The 18,560-nt window shown below is 43.2% G+C and overlaps 1 protein-coding gene across 3 annotated transcripts in view; it reads left to right on the top strand.

Annotated features, from left to right (window-relative positions):
• Nucleotides 1-18,560, top strand: part of lrrc7 (leucine rich repeat containing 7) — a 247,808-nt gene that overhangs the window by 204,287 nt on the left and 24,961 nt on the right. For 2 of the 3 annotated variants that reach the window (XM_059983601.1, XM_059983602.1), the window contains exon 19: nt 16,481-16,600. The exons of the other annotated variant lie outside the window; for it this stretch is intronic. In XM_059983601.1, coding sequence (XP_059839584.1) covers nt 16,481-16,600 — 120 coding nt within the window. The remainder of the gene's footprint in view (nt 1-16,480; nt 16,601-18,560) is intronic. 3 annotated transcript variants of the gene reach the window in all.

The raw sequence follows: 18,560 nt of genomic DNA, 5'->3' as shown, positions 1-18,560 counted from the left end.
TGCATGGGGTCTCTCTAGTGTAGTGAATGAGCCTGAAAGATTCACAGGGGAAGCACTACCTCACCTTGAAGGATAGTTTGCGGCCCTGAATGGTGGTAAGGGGACAGATGTAGCCCTTTTACTCCCCCACCTTATTCTGGCTTCTCTCCCCTTCCTTTCCAGTCCTGTTGAAGGGTCTCAACCCTAAACATCAACTTTTTATTTCTCTTGGTAGATGCTGCCTGAGTTGCCAAGTTCCTCCAGCATTTTGTGTGTGTGTGTTTCTCCTCCAAATCCACTCACTTTCTCCAGATCCAGGATGTAACAATAGCCCTTACATCGGTCCAAGCCAAACCTGTCCGAAGTCACTCCTCCAACACTTTCCCAGGTACAAAAACTGCTTACTGCACTCATGCAAGGCTTGAAAAGTTCATCGTTTCAGTCAATTCTGTCGTGAACTTCATCTGATCCATCTCTGATTCATTCCTTCCCTTTTTGGATCTCTCTGTTACTATCTCAGGGGCTAGGCTAGGCTAGCCACAATCATCTGTCATAAGCCCACAGACTCCCATAAATATCTTGATTATATTTCCATCTACTCTACCTCCTGTATGGATTCTTGGCTCCTCTGTCTCCATTGCATTTGCTTCAAAGACAAAATATTCCACAGAAACATTCCTTAATCATGAATTCCTCTCTACTATAGTGGACAGAGTCTCTGACTGCACCTCATCATTTCCCATATTTGTGCCTTCACACCTGTCCACTCATTATCCCACTTGCTACTGTACGAAGAGTTCCCCTGGTGCTTGCCTTCCACTCACTGATTTCCACATTTGGTGAATCATCTTCTGAGAGCTCCCACAAGAATCTAGCACCAGATATACATTTCCCCATCTTTTCCTCTCAGCATGTCATCGGGATCACTTCCTTTGCGACTCCCTGGTCCACTCTTTCATACTTTTGGCTCTTTCAAAGTTCGAAATAAATTAATTATCAAAGTTACCATATACTACCCTGAGATTCATTTTCTCGTAGGCATTTACCAAAACAACTTACAATAGAATTTTATGAAAAACTATATTTAAAAACTCACAAACTGCCAATGTGCAAATGAAGACAAACTGTAAATAAAAAAAAATAATACTGAGAAATGAGTCCTTGAAAGTGAGTCTGCGGTTGTAGAATCAGATCAGAGTTGTGGTGACTGAAGTTATCCATGTCACTTCAGCAGCCTGGTTGTTGTAAGGTAACAATATTCCTGAACTTACGAGTTCTGTGTCTCCTCCCCCATATTAATAGCAAGAAGAGGACATGGCCTGGATAGTGGGAGGTCTGTGGCCATAAATGCTGCTTTCTTATGGCAGTGCCTCATGTAAGTGTACTCAGTGGTGGGGAGAACTTTGTCTGTGATGGACTGGGTTGTATTCACTTCATCTTGTACCCTTTTTTATTTCTGGGCATCGGTGTTTCCATACCTGGCTGTGATGCAGCCTATCGGGATACTCTGCACTGTGCATCTGTAGAAGTTTGTCAAAGTTTTCAGTGAGATGCAGAATCTTCAGAGGAAGTAGAAGTGCGAACGTGCCTTCTTCGTGATGACACTTACCTACTGGTCCAGGACAGATCCTCTGATATGTTGAGAGCAAGGAATTTAAAGCTACTGATCCTCTGCATCCCCGTTCCCCTAATGAGGACTGGCTCATGGACTTCCAACTTCTTTTTCCTGTAGTCAATAATCAGCCCTTTGATGTTGCTGATGTTGAGTGAGAGTTTGTTGTTGTGGCACCACTCAGCCAGATTTTCGATCTCCACCCCAGATGCTGACTCACCATCGCCTTTGATTTGGCCAACAGCAGTGGTTCTCATTCACTACTACCCGTCTTGACCTCCAGTTGTCAAAAACCTCCTCAGTTGATTGCAGGAGAGAGAGCCTAGATGTTATGCAATGGCATTTTGTATCACTAGATCAACAAATCTTGGTGGTGGCTCTTTGGCTTCATCCACACTAGACCGGATAAATCCATAACCGAAGCTTTTTCTCTATATTTTGACCTTCCATCCACACTGAAATGGCATTTTCCTCCCCTGAAAATGGAGCTTTTCTAAAATGCCCTCCAGAGTGTGTAAATTTGAAAATGCCAGATTGGGCAGAGTAATATGGACAGGGTAACTGGATATTTTTAAAAACGCTGTCATGACGTGTCAGAACAGATGGCGGCATTTCATTGTATTCTTGAACGCAACCCCCCACACAACCTAACAAGTTCAGAACAGACGGCAACAAGACTGAAGTCAGAAGAGTTAGAAATGTACTCACCAAATACTTTGACCCATAACTTACTGAATAAATAAGTATCGAACACGAGGAAATCTGCAGATGCTGGAAATTCAAACAACACACACAAAATGCTGGTGGAACACAGCAGGCCAGGCAGTATCTATATGGAGTAGCACTGTTGACGTTTTGGGCTGAGACTGACGAAACGTCAACAGTGCTTCTCCTTATAGATGCTGCTCGGCCTGCTGTGTTCCACCAGCATTTTGAATAAATAAGTATGCTCACTTTGCCTTGTTTTCTGTCCTTGCTTGTATGAAGGTGGTTTACCTATTTATGCAAGTACCTCTCTGACAATAGATGTGTAACAGCCTAATGTAATATTGTATGGAAATACAAGATAACACTGATGCAGACATGATTTATACATTTAACAAGGTGCTTTATTAATGCAACAGAGTTAGTCAGTTTTTCAATGTTCGTTGTCAGTTGGGTCATACTGTCCATGAACTCTGTGTCGGTTGCTTCCATACACTCCAGTATTTGTTCTTTTTTAGTTTTAAGTCCTCCTGTGTGAGAGCCAACAGCAGTCCATCGTTTGTCAATTCCTTTTTAAGTTTTTCTAGTCTGTAACTGGACAAACGTGCACTTTTACACGAAACCAGCATTTTCAAAATTATCCAGTCTAGTGTAGCCTTTGTCTATTAGTTGATGGAGCAATGTGGAACAGATAAACGAGCTTGATATTTAATATGAGGTCATTGCAGATGGTAGGATTGCCAGCTGAGGGGTTGTCTTAGCCATTGGGTGGTTAAGATGGTAGGTTTGGTAGTTGGGACAAGGGTAGGCTAGATAATCAGGGGGTGCCCCGTGTTTTCATGGAAGATAATTAAAGGGGGTAGGACTGGTAGTGGATTGGACTGGGAGGGTGATTTGTATTAATGGTAGTTTAGGGAACTCAATAGTCATGGTGTAATCTGTGTTCAAGGGTCTGGTGGTTAGCATGAAATCTCTAGTTAAGGTTTGGTGTTCATTGTCGGGATGCTTGTAGATTGGGTTTAGTGATCAGTAGATCGATGGGAGTTGAGTTTGGGAGTTTGGGCTAATGAGTTGGGTTTGGTGGGGATCATAATGGAGAGGCTAGTAGGAGCACTTTCCCATGATAGCCCTATATCTGTTGAAGCCCTGAATATCCATGGGCACTGAGAAAGCCATATTCTGCACAACAGGTCTGCGGGTGATGCAGGCTACATTCATGCATTTGAAAATTATCTTTGTACCCAAAAATACAGTCATCATTTTGCGTATTCCAAACCTCAGACAACAGCCATCTGAGTGGTAGCAATCAAGCAGCCACTGATGCCATCGCCATGGTGAGCACCACTGCTGTACTTATAAGACCATAAGACATAGGAGCAAAATTAGGCCATTCAGCCCATCGAGTCTGCTCCACCATTCCATCATGGCTGATCCCGGATCCCACTCAACCCCATATAACCTTGATCTGTGCAAAGCACTGGCATGACGAAATCACAGCCTACATGGAGGCTGCAGGCATCCACAACCCTCTCAGTAAGATTTACTTTACCACGAAGAGACTGCCGTATTTCCCAGTGGTGAATTTACTGTTTCTAATTTCTCAGTTACCAAAAGCGCAGTACGTTAAGAGCCAAGGAAATCCACAGATCAGATAGACTGGCCACCGCTGGTCGTTGGACTTGTCACCCGTCTGAAGCAGTTCCACTCGTGATAAACTGAGCATTTTCTAGCCCTGTCAGGCCAGTTTGTTCGATCTGTAGTGGAGCAGTGTACTAGCAGTCAGAAAATTTCCGAGATGCCGGCTGATGCTGTAGCCACCCTGATGTTCTTGGAGAATTACGTTTATTATACTAAACTACCCAGAAGGTTGTGTAAGTGTGTATCCCTAGTTTCATCTTTGATGAGTTCAGGACAATTCTATAACGCTGCTTGGAAAGAAGATACAACTCTGCAAGGAAGTGAATACTAACATCTGAAATGCTGGAATCTTTCTGTTAATAATCCTGTCTTGGTCAGTACTGAAGTACTATAAGAGTGAAGTTCCTCTCGTAGAGAATTTTAATTAAAAAGTCTGAATATAAAATTAATTTTTGTATTGTCTAGGTAATATTATCTGCTGAACCCTCCAAATACAAAGGTACAGCTACAGAGCCTTTATAACCCAAGTTTTGTTTCTAATAACATGTATAAAAAAGGTTTATTTAAAGTATTAGCAAAAATTTAATGGAAATCTATTTGTATTAAAAACTGGAAGCATAAATTGGAAACATGTTCTCAGGGAAACATATGGAAAAAATGTGGCAAATGTTCAGGGGATATTTGTGTGGGGTTCTGAGTAGGTACGTTCCAACGAGACATGGGAAGGATGATAGGGTACAAGATCAGTGGTGTACAAAGGCTGTTGAAAATCCAGTCAACAAGAAAAGAAGAGCTTATGAAAGGTTCAAAAAACTAGGTAATGATAGAGATCTAGAAGATTATAAGGATAACATGAAAAGAGCTTAAGAAAGAAATTAGGAGAGCCAGAAGGGGCCATGAGAAGGCATTGGCAGGCAGATTTAAGGAAAACCCCAAGGCATTCTACAAGTATGTGATGAGCAAGAGGATAAGATGAGAAAGAATAGGACCAATCAAGTGTGACAGTGGAAAGGTGTGTATGGAACCGGAGTAAATAACAGAGTTACTTAATGAATACTTTGCTTCAGTATTCACTATAGAAAAGGATCTTGGCGATTGTATGGATGACTAACAATGGGCTGATAAGCTTGAGCATGTACGTAATAAGGAAGGGGATGTGCTGGAGCTTTTGGAAAGCATCAAGTTGGATAAGTCACCGAGACTGGACAGGATGTACCCCAGGCTACTGTGGGAAGCGAGGGAGGAGATCGCTGAGCCTCTGGCAATGATCTTTGCATCATCAATTAGGATGGGATAGGTTCCAGAGGATTGGAGGGTTGCAGATGTTGTTCCCTTATTCAAGAAAGGGAGTAGGGATAGCCCAGGAAATTATTGGCCAGTGAGTCTTACTTCAGTGGTTGGTAAGTTTCTGGAGAAGATCCTGAGAGGCAGGATTTATGAACATTTGGAGAGGCATAATATGATTAGGAATAATCAGTATGGCCTTGTCAAAGGCAGGTTGTGCCTAATGAGCCTGATTGAATTTTTTGAGGATGTGACTAAACACATCGATGAAGGTAGAGCAATAGATGTAGTGTATATGGATTTCAGCAAGGCATTTGATAAGGTACCCCATGCAAGGCTTATTGAGAAAGTAAAGAGACATGGGATCCAAGGGGACATTGCTTTGTGGATCCAGAACTGGCTTGCCCACTGAAGTCAAAGAGTGGTTGTAGTTGGGTCATATTCTGCATGGAGGTCGGTGACCAGTGGTGTGCCTCAGGGATCTGTTCTGGGCCCCCTACTCTTGGTGATTTTTATAAATGACCTGAATGAGGAAGTGGAGGAATGGGTTAGTAAATTTGCTAATGAAACAAAGGTTGGGGATGTTGTGGATAGTGTGGAGGGCTGTCAGAGGTTACAACGGGACATTGATAGGATGCAAAACTGGGCTGAGAAGTGGCAGATGGAGTTCAACCCAGATAAGTGGGAAGTAGTTCAGTTTGGTAGGTCAAATATGATGGCAGAATATAGTACTGATGCTTGGACTCTTGGCAATGTGGACCATCAGAGGGATCTTGGGGTCCGAGTCCATAGGACACTCAAAGCTGCTGTGCAGGTTGACTCTGTGGTTAAGAAGGCATTCGGTGCATTGGCCTTCATCAATCGTGGGATTGAGCTTAAGAGCCGAGAGGTAATGTTGCAGCTATAAAGGACCCTGGTGAGACCCCACTTGGAGATCTGTGCTCAATTCTGGTCACCTCACTACAGGAAGGATGTGGAAACCATAGAAAGGGTGCAGAGGAGATTTACAAGGTGTTGCCTGGATTGGGGAGCATGCCTTATGAGAATGTGTTGAGTAAACTTGGCCTTTTCACCTTGGAGCAACTGAGGATGAGAGGTGACCTGATAGAGGTGTACAAGATATTGAGAGGCACTAATCATGTGGATCATCAGAAGCTTTTCCCCAGGGCCGAATTGGCTAGCATGAGAGGGTGTAGTTTTAAGATGCTTGGAAGTAGGTACAGAGGTCAGGGGTAGGTTTTTTTTTATACAGAGAGTGGTGAGTGTGTGGGTTAGGCTGCCGACAACGGTGGTGAAGGCAGATACGATAGGGTCTTTTAAGAGACTCCTGGATGGCGACATGGAGCTTAGAAAAATAGAGGGCTATGGGTAAAGCCTAGGTAGTTCTAAGGTAGGGACATGTTCAGCACAGCTTTGTGGGCCGAAAGGCCTTATTGTGCTGTAGGTTTTCTATGTTTCTATGAGATTTAAGTTGGACTGCTTTGTACTGCAAGCAAGCTGAGCATGATGATCCAGTTATGCCAATGGGTGTGTGGACGTAGTCATTTTAGCTAAGGTTCAATTGGAGAGCAATGATGGCTTTCCCACTAGGCCAATTCTGCTCGGTGTTACATTTCAAAGGTTTAAAAGTTAAAAGGTTGAATTTAATATCAGAGAAATGTATACATCCTGAACGACAGTTAAACGTTGAGAACCCCAAACACACCTCCTGGACAACACACGAGTCTCCTGCTGTGGCACCGACCCTTGATCTGCCTGACTTCAGAGCCCCGAGATATTAGGCTTCCAAACATGAATGAGATTCTCAGGCCAAATCCGTGGCATGTTGAATAACGGCCATTTGTGGAACCCCGAGAACGGGTCCCATTCCTGCAAAGAACCAAAGCCCACATCTTCAAAAGAACCCTGAAAGGGAAAAATAAAGATATTAAAGGTGGAAGTAGAGCAGTTTCCAAAGATGCAAGCAAAGGAGTCGCTGTTAGGTGCCATTATCCCTCCTAAATTCTGCATAATCCTGCATAAATTTTAGCAGTAAGGTGAAATTTTTTAAAAGACATTATTTAAAGACCCTTGTTTACTGCAGTTACCAGCATTTCACCTCTATTGCAGGATTAGGGTATTTGTGATTTATTTTATTGAGATACAGCATGGACTAGGCCATTTGAGCTGTGCTGACACAAAGGTTGGCGGTGTTGTGGAGAGTGTGGAGGGCTGTCAGAGGATACAGCAGGACATTGATAGGATGCAAAGAAGTGAAGGAAGCTGAGAAGTGGCAGATGGAGTTCAACCCAGATAAGTGTGAGGTGGTTCATTTTTCTAGGTCAAACATGATGGCAGAATATAGTATTAATGGTAAGAGTCTCGGCAGTGTGCAGGATCAGAGGGATCTTGGGGTCCGAGTCCATAGGACATTCAAAGCAGCTGTGCAGGTTGACTCTGTGGTTAAGAAGGCATTTGGTGTATTGGCCTTCATCAATTGTGGAATTGAATTTAGGAGCCAAGAGATAATGTTGCAGCTATATAGGACCCTGGTCAGACCCCACTTGGAGTACTGTGCTCAGTTCTAGTCGCTTCACTACAGGAAGGATGTGGAAACTATAGAAAAGGTGCAGAGGAGATTTACAAGGATGTTGCCTGGTTTGGGGAGCATGCCTTATGAGAATAGGTTGAGTGAACTCGGCCTTTTCTCCTTGGAGTGACGGAGGATGAGAGGTGACCTGATAGAGGTGTATAAGTTGATGAGAGGCATTGATCATGTGGATAGTCAGAGGCTTTTTCCCTGGGCTGAAATGGTTGCCATGAGAGGACACAGGTTTAAGGTGCTGGGGAGTAGGTACAGAGGAGATTTCAGGGGTAGGTTTTTTACGCTGAGAGTGGTGAGTGTGTGGAATGGGCTGCAGGCAACGACGCTGGAGACAGATACAATAGGGTCTTTTAAGAGATTTTTGGATAGGTACATGGAGCTTAGTAAAATAGAGGGTTATAGGTAAGCCTAGTAATTTCTAAGGTTGGGACATGTTCGGCGCAACTTTATGGGCCGAAGGGCCTGTATTGTGCTGTAGGTTTTCTATGTTTCTAATCCCCCGATTTAATCCTAGCCTAATCACAGGACAATTTACAATGACCAGTTAACCTAACAACCAGCATGTCTTTGGACTGTGGGAGGAAACGGGAGCACCCAGAAGAAGTCCACATGGTCATGGAGAGAACGTACCAACTCCTCACAGACAGCCATGGGAATTGAACTCGGGTTTCCTGTGTTGTAAAGCGTTGTGCTAACCACTATGCTACCATGCTGCCCCATGTTTGATGTCTCCACAGTTGACCAGCTTATTGTAACTTCACACCTGGGTAGAGATAATTTACAAGCAATTTGCCTTGATGACAAAGTTCTGGGCGGTGTCCCTCCAGTCCTCAGAAGCATATTTTGGACATCTCCTATGCTCAAACTTGGACCCATTCCTTCAAATAAAGGGGTAAAATGGCAGTTTGAAACTCATCACACATGTCCTTTCATGGTCCCAGAACACATTCTACTCAATCAGGAAAGCTCGTCAATGCCTTTACTTTCTGAGGAGGACTCTGCACGTCTACAGTATACTCACATCATTCTACTGATATGCAGCGGAGAGCATCCTAACATGCTGCATCACTGCTTGGTACGGGAGCTGCTCGGCAGCTGACAGGAAAGCTCTGTAGCAGGCAGATAAAGCTGCCTCACTCATCATCGGCACCAGTGTACCTGCATCAAAGATGTATATACAGAAAGGTGGAAGCGAAGGGCTTGCAACACCATGAAGGATCCCACCCACCCTGCTCATGGACTGTTTTCCCACACCCGCCAGGAAGGAAGCATCTAGGCCGGGACCACCAGACTCAAAAACAGTTACTTTCCCCGAGCAGTAAGGCTGATCAGCACCTCCACCCACTGATACGCCACAACTTTGTCTTTGTCATTTCCTGTCAGTCACCTTGTGTACAAACACCCCTGTGTCTAGCATCACTTTATGAACATGCGATCTCTCTATGTACATGAACTATCATATGCATTTGCTGTATATTTGTTGTGTTTTTACATGTTTCTTTATCTTTTTGTGTCTTTATGCTGCATCAGATCCAGGGTAACGCTTTTGTTCTCCTTACACTTAATGACATTAAACAATCTTGACTTGATTCATGTGACTTGCCACCTCTGTGGTAAGAATACAGTTGAAGAATAATTTACCACATATAATTTTATCAGAACAAAAGCAAGAATTTTAGTACAAATAGTATGCCAGCCTTGATGAAGGGTTTTGACTGTTTATTATTTTCTACAGATGCTGCCTGATTTTGTGTGTGTTGCTCTGGATTTCCAGCATCTGCAGAACCTCTTGTCTTTACAATATGTATGTTCTTTCCTTTTCTTGCTAGCATTAAATTGGTGTAATTGAAAGTTCAGCATGTAAGCAGAGTGGGCACATGTAGAAATGAAAAAAGAGTGCATGCTGAGCCTTACCCATCTCACAGCATTTACTGTCACTATTTCAATCACTGCTTTAAAATGCAACTGCAGCATGTTAATTTACAGAAGCTCAGTTGTAGTTTATTAAACTTCCTGCTTTAACGCCCTAGTAAGCTAGTACATAGATACCATTAGTCAACTTTTGAATGCCTGCGCATGAACAACTTAACACTTAAAATTCTTAAGTCCTCAGTAGTCCCAGTTCCCGACCTGCCACAGTTATATATATTGCAACACACACAAAGTGCTGGAGGAACTCAGCAGGCCGGGCAGCATCTATGAAAGAAAGTACAGTCGACATTTTGGGCCAAAATCCTTCGGCAGGACTGGAGAAGAAAAGCTGGGGTAGATTTGAAAGGTTGGGGGGCAAGGGAGAGAGAATCACCAGGTGATAGGTGAAACTTGGAGGGGGAGGGATGAAGCAAACAGCTGGGAAGTTGTTTGGTGAAGGAGACAGAAGGCCATGAAAGAAAGAAAAAATGGGGAGGAGCACCAGAGGGAGATGATGGGTGGCAAGGAGATAACACGAGAGAGGGACAAGGGGATGGGAAATGGTGAGGGGGGGGTGGTGGAGGCATTACTAGAAGTTTGAGAACATCGATGTCTATTACAATGTTCTAATTTTTACCATACTCGGTCCATGTGTAAGCCTGAATGATAAATGTCAACCAGTTTTAAAAGAGGATCCAGTGCTTTCACAGTGTATGTGACAAATAAAACATTCTCGGGCTTCCAGCAGGGTAAAGGTATCAATTATAACCGACATTTCAATGACAGACTCTGCCTTCTTCATCAGGGATGATGCCTGGGCATGTCTAGTCCGGTGGTATTTATACCCCCTAAATCTGTCCCTCCTGATTGGCTAGTCCTTATCCAATCAGGGTTCCACTCTCCCACCTTGTTTACAGTTGAATTCCAGTTCTTAATTTGAGTGAAACCTTTGTCTTTGTTAAAATTCTTTTCCACCCAGTTGTATTTCAATGGTTTCCTTCACTTGGTGATCCCAAAATCCATTGGTGCAGCACAGTAGTTTTGTGCCGTTAAAGTCAATCCTATCAATTATGAATGCAATGTCTACAACCGCCAATTTCTCCAGATAACCAAAACGGATACACCTCCTGTGCTTCCACCGTGTGTCCCTTCTGGCCGATATCCAAACAAAGAACAGCCGTCCCACCACTGAAGCCAGAAAGGATTGTCATTGATCAAACTGGCAATCCATCGACAAGGTCCTCGCCAAGGGGCTAAACTTCACTCCAATTCCCAGAGCTATACCCTATTGGGACTACATTGGCGTGGTAGAGCAATCAATCCGAAAGCTTCCACGGAATACTGCATAGCCCTCAAAAGAGCTGTTTTGCTGAAACCGAACATTACAAAAGGAGAGCAGCTGGCCCTCCAGGCACTACAGCAAAACCCGACCATCGTGATTTTACCAGTAGACAAAGGAAGTGCAACATTCCTGCTGTCCTCTGAGGAATACCACAGGGAAGTCCAACAGGCTTTGGACGATACTGCCTACAGAGTTCTACGGCGGGATCCCACGGATTCAATTGTGAGGATGACCTCCACTTTCCTGAAAAATTCCAGACTGCCAGCAGATATATGCAAGACATTTCAGCCTCAGGGGCCCTGAGGTATAAAAGGAGGGTTCCCCCGAGGCCTATCGTCAGTGGGATAGATTCACCAACTTACCACCTCACTAAGCATTTAATGACGGTGCTGCCCCCTTTTGTTGGGGGCTGTGAGCACAACATCAAAAATTCGACCGACCTCATTGAAACAAATCTAACATCCAGCTGAACACAGAGGACATAGTTTTTAGTTTCGATGTGGTGGCCCTGTTCGCAAGAGTTCTCATTGAGAGCAGCTTGGTCCTCCTGTGGTCAAGGTTTGCTAAGGATACCATTGACCTTTTTGAACCCACCCTTACATCAATGTACATCCTCTACAAGGGGAACTACGATGAACAAGTGGACAGTGTGGCCATGGGATTGCCCTCGCCGTCAGTTATTGCTAATTTCTCCACAGAGGACTTTGAGATGAGGGCTCTGAGTTCATCACCTTACTCCCCAAATGCTTCTTCAGTTATATCATTATATCATAGTGTTGCCTCATGGGCTCCAGGTACTCCAACAGTTCCACCTCCATCTGACAGCATACATCCAAACATTCAATTTACAATAGAGATGGAGACGAATGATTATCATTTTCAATCTCTCACTGCCATGGGCGAAGTTCCTATTTGCTTCAAAAAGGCAACAATTGTGCCAGTGCCTAAGAAGAAGAACGTGAGCTGCCTAAATGACTATCGCCCAGTAGCACTCACATCGACAGTGATGAAATGCTTTGAGAGGTTAGTCATGACTGGACTGAACTCCTGCCTCAGCAAGGACCTGGACCCATTGCAGTTTTCCTATCGCCACAATAGGTCAACGGCAGATGCAATCTCAATGGCTCTTCACATGCCCTTAGACCACCTGGACAATACTAACACTTATGTCAGGATGCTGTGCATTGACTATAGCTCAGCATTTAACACCATCATTTCAACAATCCAGACTGAGAAATTACAGAACCTGGGCCTCTGAACCTCCCTCTGCAATTGGATCCTCAACTTCCTATCCGGAAGACCACAATCACGGTGGTCAATTGGTGACAATATCTACTCCTCTCTGACAATCAACACTGGTGCACCTCATGGGTGTGTGGTTAGCCCACTGCTCTTCTCTCTCTGTACCCATGACTGTATGGCTAGGCATAGCTCAAATGCCATCTATAAATTTGCTGATGTTACGACCATTGTTAGTAGAAGCTCAGATGGAGACAAGAGGGTGTACAGGAGTGAGATATGCCAATTAGTGGAGTGGTGTTGGAGCAACTACCTTGCACTCAGCGTCAGTAAGATAAAAGAGTTGATTGTAGACTTCAAGAAAGATAAGACGAAGGAACACATACCAATCTTCATAGAAGGATCAGAAGTGGAAAGAGTGAGCAGTTTCAAGTTCCTGGGTGTCAAAATCTCTGAGGACCTAACCTGGTCCCAGCATATCGATGCAGCTATAAATAAGGCAAGACAGCGACAATACTTCATTAGAAGAGATTTGGTATGTCAACAAAAACACTCAAAAATTTCCATATATGTATTGTGGAGAGCATTCTGACAGACTGCACCACAGTCTGGTACAGGGGTGGGGGGAATGGTCTTCTGCACAGAACCGAAAGAGGCTGCAGAGGGTTGTAAATTTAGTCAGTTCCAACTTGGGTACTAGTCTACAAAGTACCCAGGACACCTTCAGGGAGCAGTGTCTCAGAAAGGCAGTGTCCATTATTAAGGACCCCCAGCATCCAGGGCATGCCCTTTTCTCACTGTTACCATCAGGTAGGAGGTACAGAAACCTGAAGCGATTCAGGAACAACTTCTTCCCCTCTGCCATCCAATTCCTAAATGGACATTGAACCCATGAACACTACCTCACGTTTATAATATATATCATTTCTGTTTTTGCACAATTTTTCAATATATGTATTCAATATAAATATACTGTAATTAGTTTATTTATTTATTTATACATTTTCTTCTAGATTATGTATTGCATTGAACTGCTGCTGCTGAGTTAACAAATTTCACGACACCTGCCGGTGATAATAATTTTGATTCTGATTCTCCTGTTCCTGGACATTATGATATAATGGAAACTGGACAATTGCCTCAGACAGAGCATCTATCGGAAACCCACTCACACGGACTTACACCTCAACAATAACTGCCACTATTGTGCGTCCCAACATAGAGCCATTCTTTCTACATTGATTAATCGTGCAGAAACAGAGAGTCTGCCCAAAGTAATAAGATGATTATGTTTGATGTTCGTACAGAATGGTTACAAGGTGAAGGAAATCAATTGGGACCTTTAGAGGGCAGATGGAAAAACCAGGAAACCTAACAGCAAGGAGGAGCCCTGTCTTTCTTATATTTCCATGGTTTAGAAATACAGACATAGAAAACCTACAGCACAGTACAGGCCCTTCAGCCCACAAAGCTGCACCGAACGCGTCCTTACCTTAGAAATTACCTCAGGCTACCTATAACCCTCTATTTTTCTAAGCTCCATGTACCTATCCAAAAGTCTCTTTAAAGACCCTATCATATCCACCTCCACCACCATCGCCAGTAGCTCATTCCATGCACTCACCACTCTCTGCATAAAAGACTTACCCCTGACATCTCCTCTGTATCTACTTCCAAGCACCTTAAAACTATGTCCCCTCATGTTAGACATTTCAACCCTGGGAAAAAGCCTCTGACTATCCACACGATCAATGCCTCTCATTATCTTGTACACCTCTATCAAGTCACCTCTCATCCTCCGTCACTCCATGAAGAAAAGGCAGAGTTCACTCAAGTTATTCTCAAAAGGCATGCTCCCCAATCCAGGCAACATCCTTGTGAGTCTAGGATCCTGTAGAAATACCAGATTAATACCATCCACATACCTGTAAGGAATCTTATGCCAGTCAAGGATGACCTAGGACTCAGGACGACAGGATTCCCTGTGAATGCGGAGCAGTGTATACTGGCCAGGTCGTCCCACGTTGGAAACCCGCATCAAGGAATACAGGAGATGCATCCATTTGGGTTACCCAGAGAAATCAGTGGTAGCAGAACAGTGCATCTGTAATTGACTTCAGTGGCACAAAACAACTCTGCCATGCTAGTGGTTTTTGGGACCACCTGATGAAGGAAGCCATTGAAATAAACTAGAGGGAAAGAATTTTAACAAAATCCAAGGTCTTGCTCTAAGTAAGAACTGGAATTTGATCGTAAGCAAGGTGGGAGAGCGAAACCTGATTGGATGAGGGTTAACCAGTCAGGAGGGATGGACTATGAGATTATAAAACCACCAGACTGGACGTGCCCAGGCATCGTCCTTGATGAAGATGGCAGAGTTTGTCATTGAAGCATCAGTTATAATTGATATTTGTGCCTAGCTAGAAGCCTAAGAGTTTATTCATCAACCGGTTATTATTTAAACCTGGAAAATTACTATACAGTGGATTCTCATTAACTGGGACACATTGGGACCAATATATTTTGGCCCATTCAAGCAGCTGCCCCACTTAGCCAAAGTTTCATGGAAATAGTTTAAAAATTATATTAAAAAAAGGAAGCTATCACTTAACTGAATAACGGATTATGTACTTAAATGAAACACAGAACACATTAGAACACTACCAATACTGCTACAGACTGTTCATTAGTTCCTAATAGCTATCAAAAGAGGAATTCGTCCAGTATATGCTACTGCTTTCTTTCAATTGACTGTAAATGAATAAAATGAGCACAGACACCTAGTTTTGATAATATAATGTTATTGACAATTGCATCCACCAAATCTTCATTTTCCTTGCAATATTCAAAATGATCATCAACAAGTTCAAATTTTTTATAGCACCTAATTTATTGAAGTAGTGAAATCATTTCAATTTTGCCCCTAGAGCAAAGGATTTAGATGGGATGGAGTTTGTTAGGTGTGTGCAGGAAGGTTTCATGATGCAATATGTAGATAAGTCTACAAGAGAGATTGTACTTGATTTGGTATTGGGAAATTAACTTGGTCAGGTGTCAGACCTCTCAGTGGGAGAGCATTTTGGAGATAGTGATCATAATTCTGTTTGTATCTTCTTTACAATAGCATTGGAGAGAGATAGGAACAGACAAGTTAGAAAAGCATTTGATTGGAGTAAGGGGAATTATGGGGCTATCAGGCAGGAAATTGGAAGCTTAAATTGGAAACAGATGTTCTCAGGGAAAAGTACGGAAGAAATGTGGCAAATGTTTCAGGGGATATTTGTGTGGAGTTCTGCATCGGTACGTTCCATTGAGACAGGGAAGTTATGGTAGGGTACAGAAACTGTGGTGTACAAAAGCTGTAATAAATGTAGTCAAGAAGAAAAGAAAAGCTTACGAAAGGTTAAAAAAAACTAGGTAATGATAGCGATCTAGAAGATTAAAAGGCTACTAGGAAGGAGCTTAAGAAGGAAATTAGGAGAGCCAGAAGGGGCCATGAGAAGGTCTTGATGGACAGGATTAAGGAAAACCCCAAGGCATTCTACAAGCATGTGAAGAGCAAGAGGATAAGACATGAAAGAATAGGACCTCTCAAGTGTGACAGTGGGAAAGTGTGGATGGAACCAGAGGAAATAGCGGGGGTTGCAGATGTTGTTCCTTTATTAAAGAAAGGTGGTAGAGATAGCCCAGGAAATTATAGACCAGTGAGTCTTACCTCAGTGGTTGTTAAGTTGATGGAGAAAATCCTGAGAGGCAGGATTTATGAACATTTGGAGAGGTATAATATGATTAGGAACAGTCAGCATGGCTTTGTCAAGGGCAGGTCATGCCTTACGAGCCTGATTGAATTTTTTGAGGATGTGACTAAACACATTGATGAAGGAAGAGTGGTAGATGTAGTGCATATGGATTTCAGCAAGGCATTTGATAAGGTTCCCCATGCAAGGCTTATTGAGAAAGTAAGGAGGCATGGGATCCAAGGGGACATTGCTTTGTGGATCCAGAACTGGCTTGCCAACAGAAGGCAAAGAGTGATTGTAGATAGGTCATATTCTGCATGGAGGCCAGTGACCAGTGGCGTGCCTCAGGGACCTGTTCTGGGACCTTTACTCTTTGTGATAACCAATGGTGTTGGATAAATGTGCGGCACCAAGCAGCAACCTGTTTAACTTTTTTTTGTCTTCAGGCACCATCACAACAGGGCAATGTTCATGACAGTGAACTGGAAGATATATCTCCAACTAGTCAGTGGAATTCATATGCATTGGGAAGACGGGATGTGCCACCGGAAAACATGATGAAAAAGGTTAGACCATTCAAAGGTGGATTTGATTTATTGACAGTTTACGTCTTATCTGTTGTGATTTCATTCTTGTTCCTTGAATTTCCTTTGTTTTTCTGACGGTGTATTCAGTTTCATTGTGTCATTATGGTTTAAAATACATGGTGAGTTTAACTTTCTTGATGTATTTGTTCTGTGTGTTTTTTTTCTGAATATACAGTATGATCTATTTATGACAGCATGCTTTTGAATGCCTTTACGGCCAATTTCAATAAGCAAGGCTAAATAATTTCACACTTGGATTTTTGATGTAGGCCTGGAAATCTTTTACTGCCAATTTTCATTTGAATCCTATTGAACAATCATTTGTCCAGTTCCCGTAGAAAGTGGCATTCCTCCAATTAGGAGTTAATCAACCTGGCTCTAGATGGTGTGAGAAGACTATTTCTTACAATGAATGGACAGGAAGGAATTCAGTGTTCAGGAAGTGATCAATGTTCAATGTACAGATTGCGACGCGTGCAGCCTGTGGTTGAGGGTAGGGTAGGGGTCAGTGGTCAAGGGCGATTACAGATTAGGAGTTGGTTGTGATAGTTCTATCGAATTAAAGGATTAATTTAGATTCATTTATTATTCAGTCTTGAAAGAACAATGTTAATAGTACTGTTATGCCAAGAGAGGCTATTTGGCTGATAGAATCCCCATACTGGCTTCTAGTATTATTAGTCCCATTACCCAGGTTTTTCATAGACCTGCTAATTTGTTTTTCTCATTTGTCTAATTTCCTCTGGTTCTAAGATAAAGAGGCAAACATGAGTCCTCAGACTCTTCCGTAGGTGAGACAGGTGGGTTCTGTGTAAGGTGGTGTGTTCCACTTTACAGATAGCCTTGAAGTCCTCCATGCTATCATAAATGCTCCTCCTCCACTTAGAGTGGTTGTGGAATAAGGATTCCTAGGACTCACTAGGGCCGTGACACATATTTGAGGAGGCTCTGACCATGTCCTCAGTGTCTATTTTAGGAATCTGGTACTGGGCATGAAACTCATGTGGCCTGCTCTGCCTGAATGCAGAGATGTTCTCCCTACTAAAAGCCTGGGGTGCTCCCTTCTGCTGACAGAACAGCTCCCATGACAGCCGGAAAAACCTCATCTTAGACATCTAGAGGGGAAATGCCACAAGAAAATCAGAAACATCTGTGCGATGACAATCTGTGGCATATGTGGCTGGGCATCGAAGGCACTACAGACAATTCAGGGGAAAACTATGTCAGTTGTACCAGTGACATCTCCCTCCCTGATGCTCCAAACAATTTTTACGCTTCGAGACATGCAACACAACGCTGGCCATGAAAGCTACCCCTCTCCCGGGTGAGCAGTGTTAAGAATCCCGTAACTGGATAACTTACCAGCAAAGATAGAGAGGTCCGTTGAAGTCTGATGTCACTATTTTCAAACGTTTTTATTTATAAAGGGACACAAAAGTAAGGTTAATACATACATTCAGATTGTGCACATCATCAACACTCAATCTAAAGCACGGGTATAGTAATAATCATCATTAAGAAGTGAGCTCTGCTGTTGTCTAGGGGTTAATAGATTGTCCGTTGGAAATATAAAAGTCACTCAGAAAGTCTGCAGGCCTCAGCCCTTTGAAAATCGCTGGGTTTCATGTGGGGCGACCGAGAGAGAGAAGAGAAAGAACTTGCCGAGTCTTGATGAATCTTCCGTGAAATCGGGGGGGGGGGGGGGAGCGTTGGTTTCCTCTCCCTGATGTTAGTTAAAAGCGGTTTTCTATGATTCCAGCCACAAATTCCAATCCCGGAATCTAACACACGTGGCTTCCTTCAGAATGGCTTCCCGCTGCTGTGGGAACACTCTCTTGTGTCTTCTTGGTGCGTCTGAAGGGGCTGTCCCCCTGAGACTCTCCTTTATACTTCCTCACGGGGTCGCAGGTGTCAATCAGGTTGGGATGATGCAATCTCT

This window comes from Hypanus sabinus, chromosome 11 (assembly GCF_030144855.1).
Source record: "Hypanus sabinus isolate sHypSab1 chromosome 11, sHypSab1.hap1, whole genome shotgun sequence".
Classification (NCBI taxonomy): Eukaryota; Metazoa; Chordata; class Chondrichthyes; order Myliobatiformes; family Dasyatidae; genus Hypanus; species Hypanus sabinus.
Note: the sequence above shows the minus strand (reverse complement) of the source record. Positions and strands in the feature narration are given on the sequence as shown.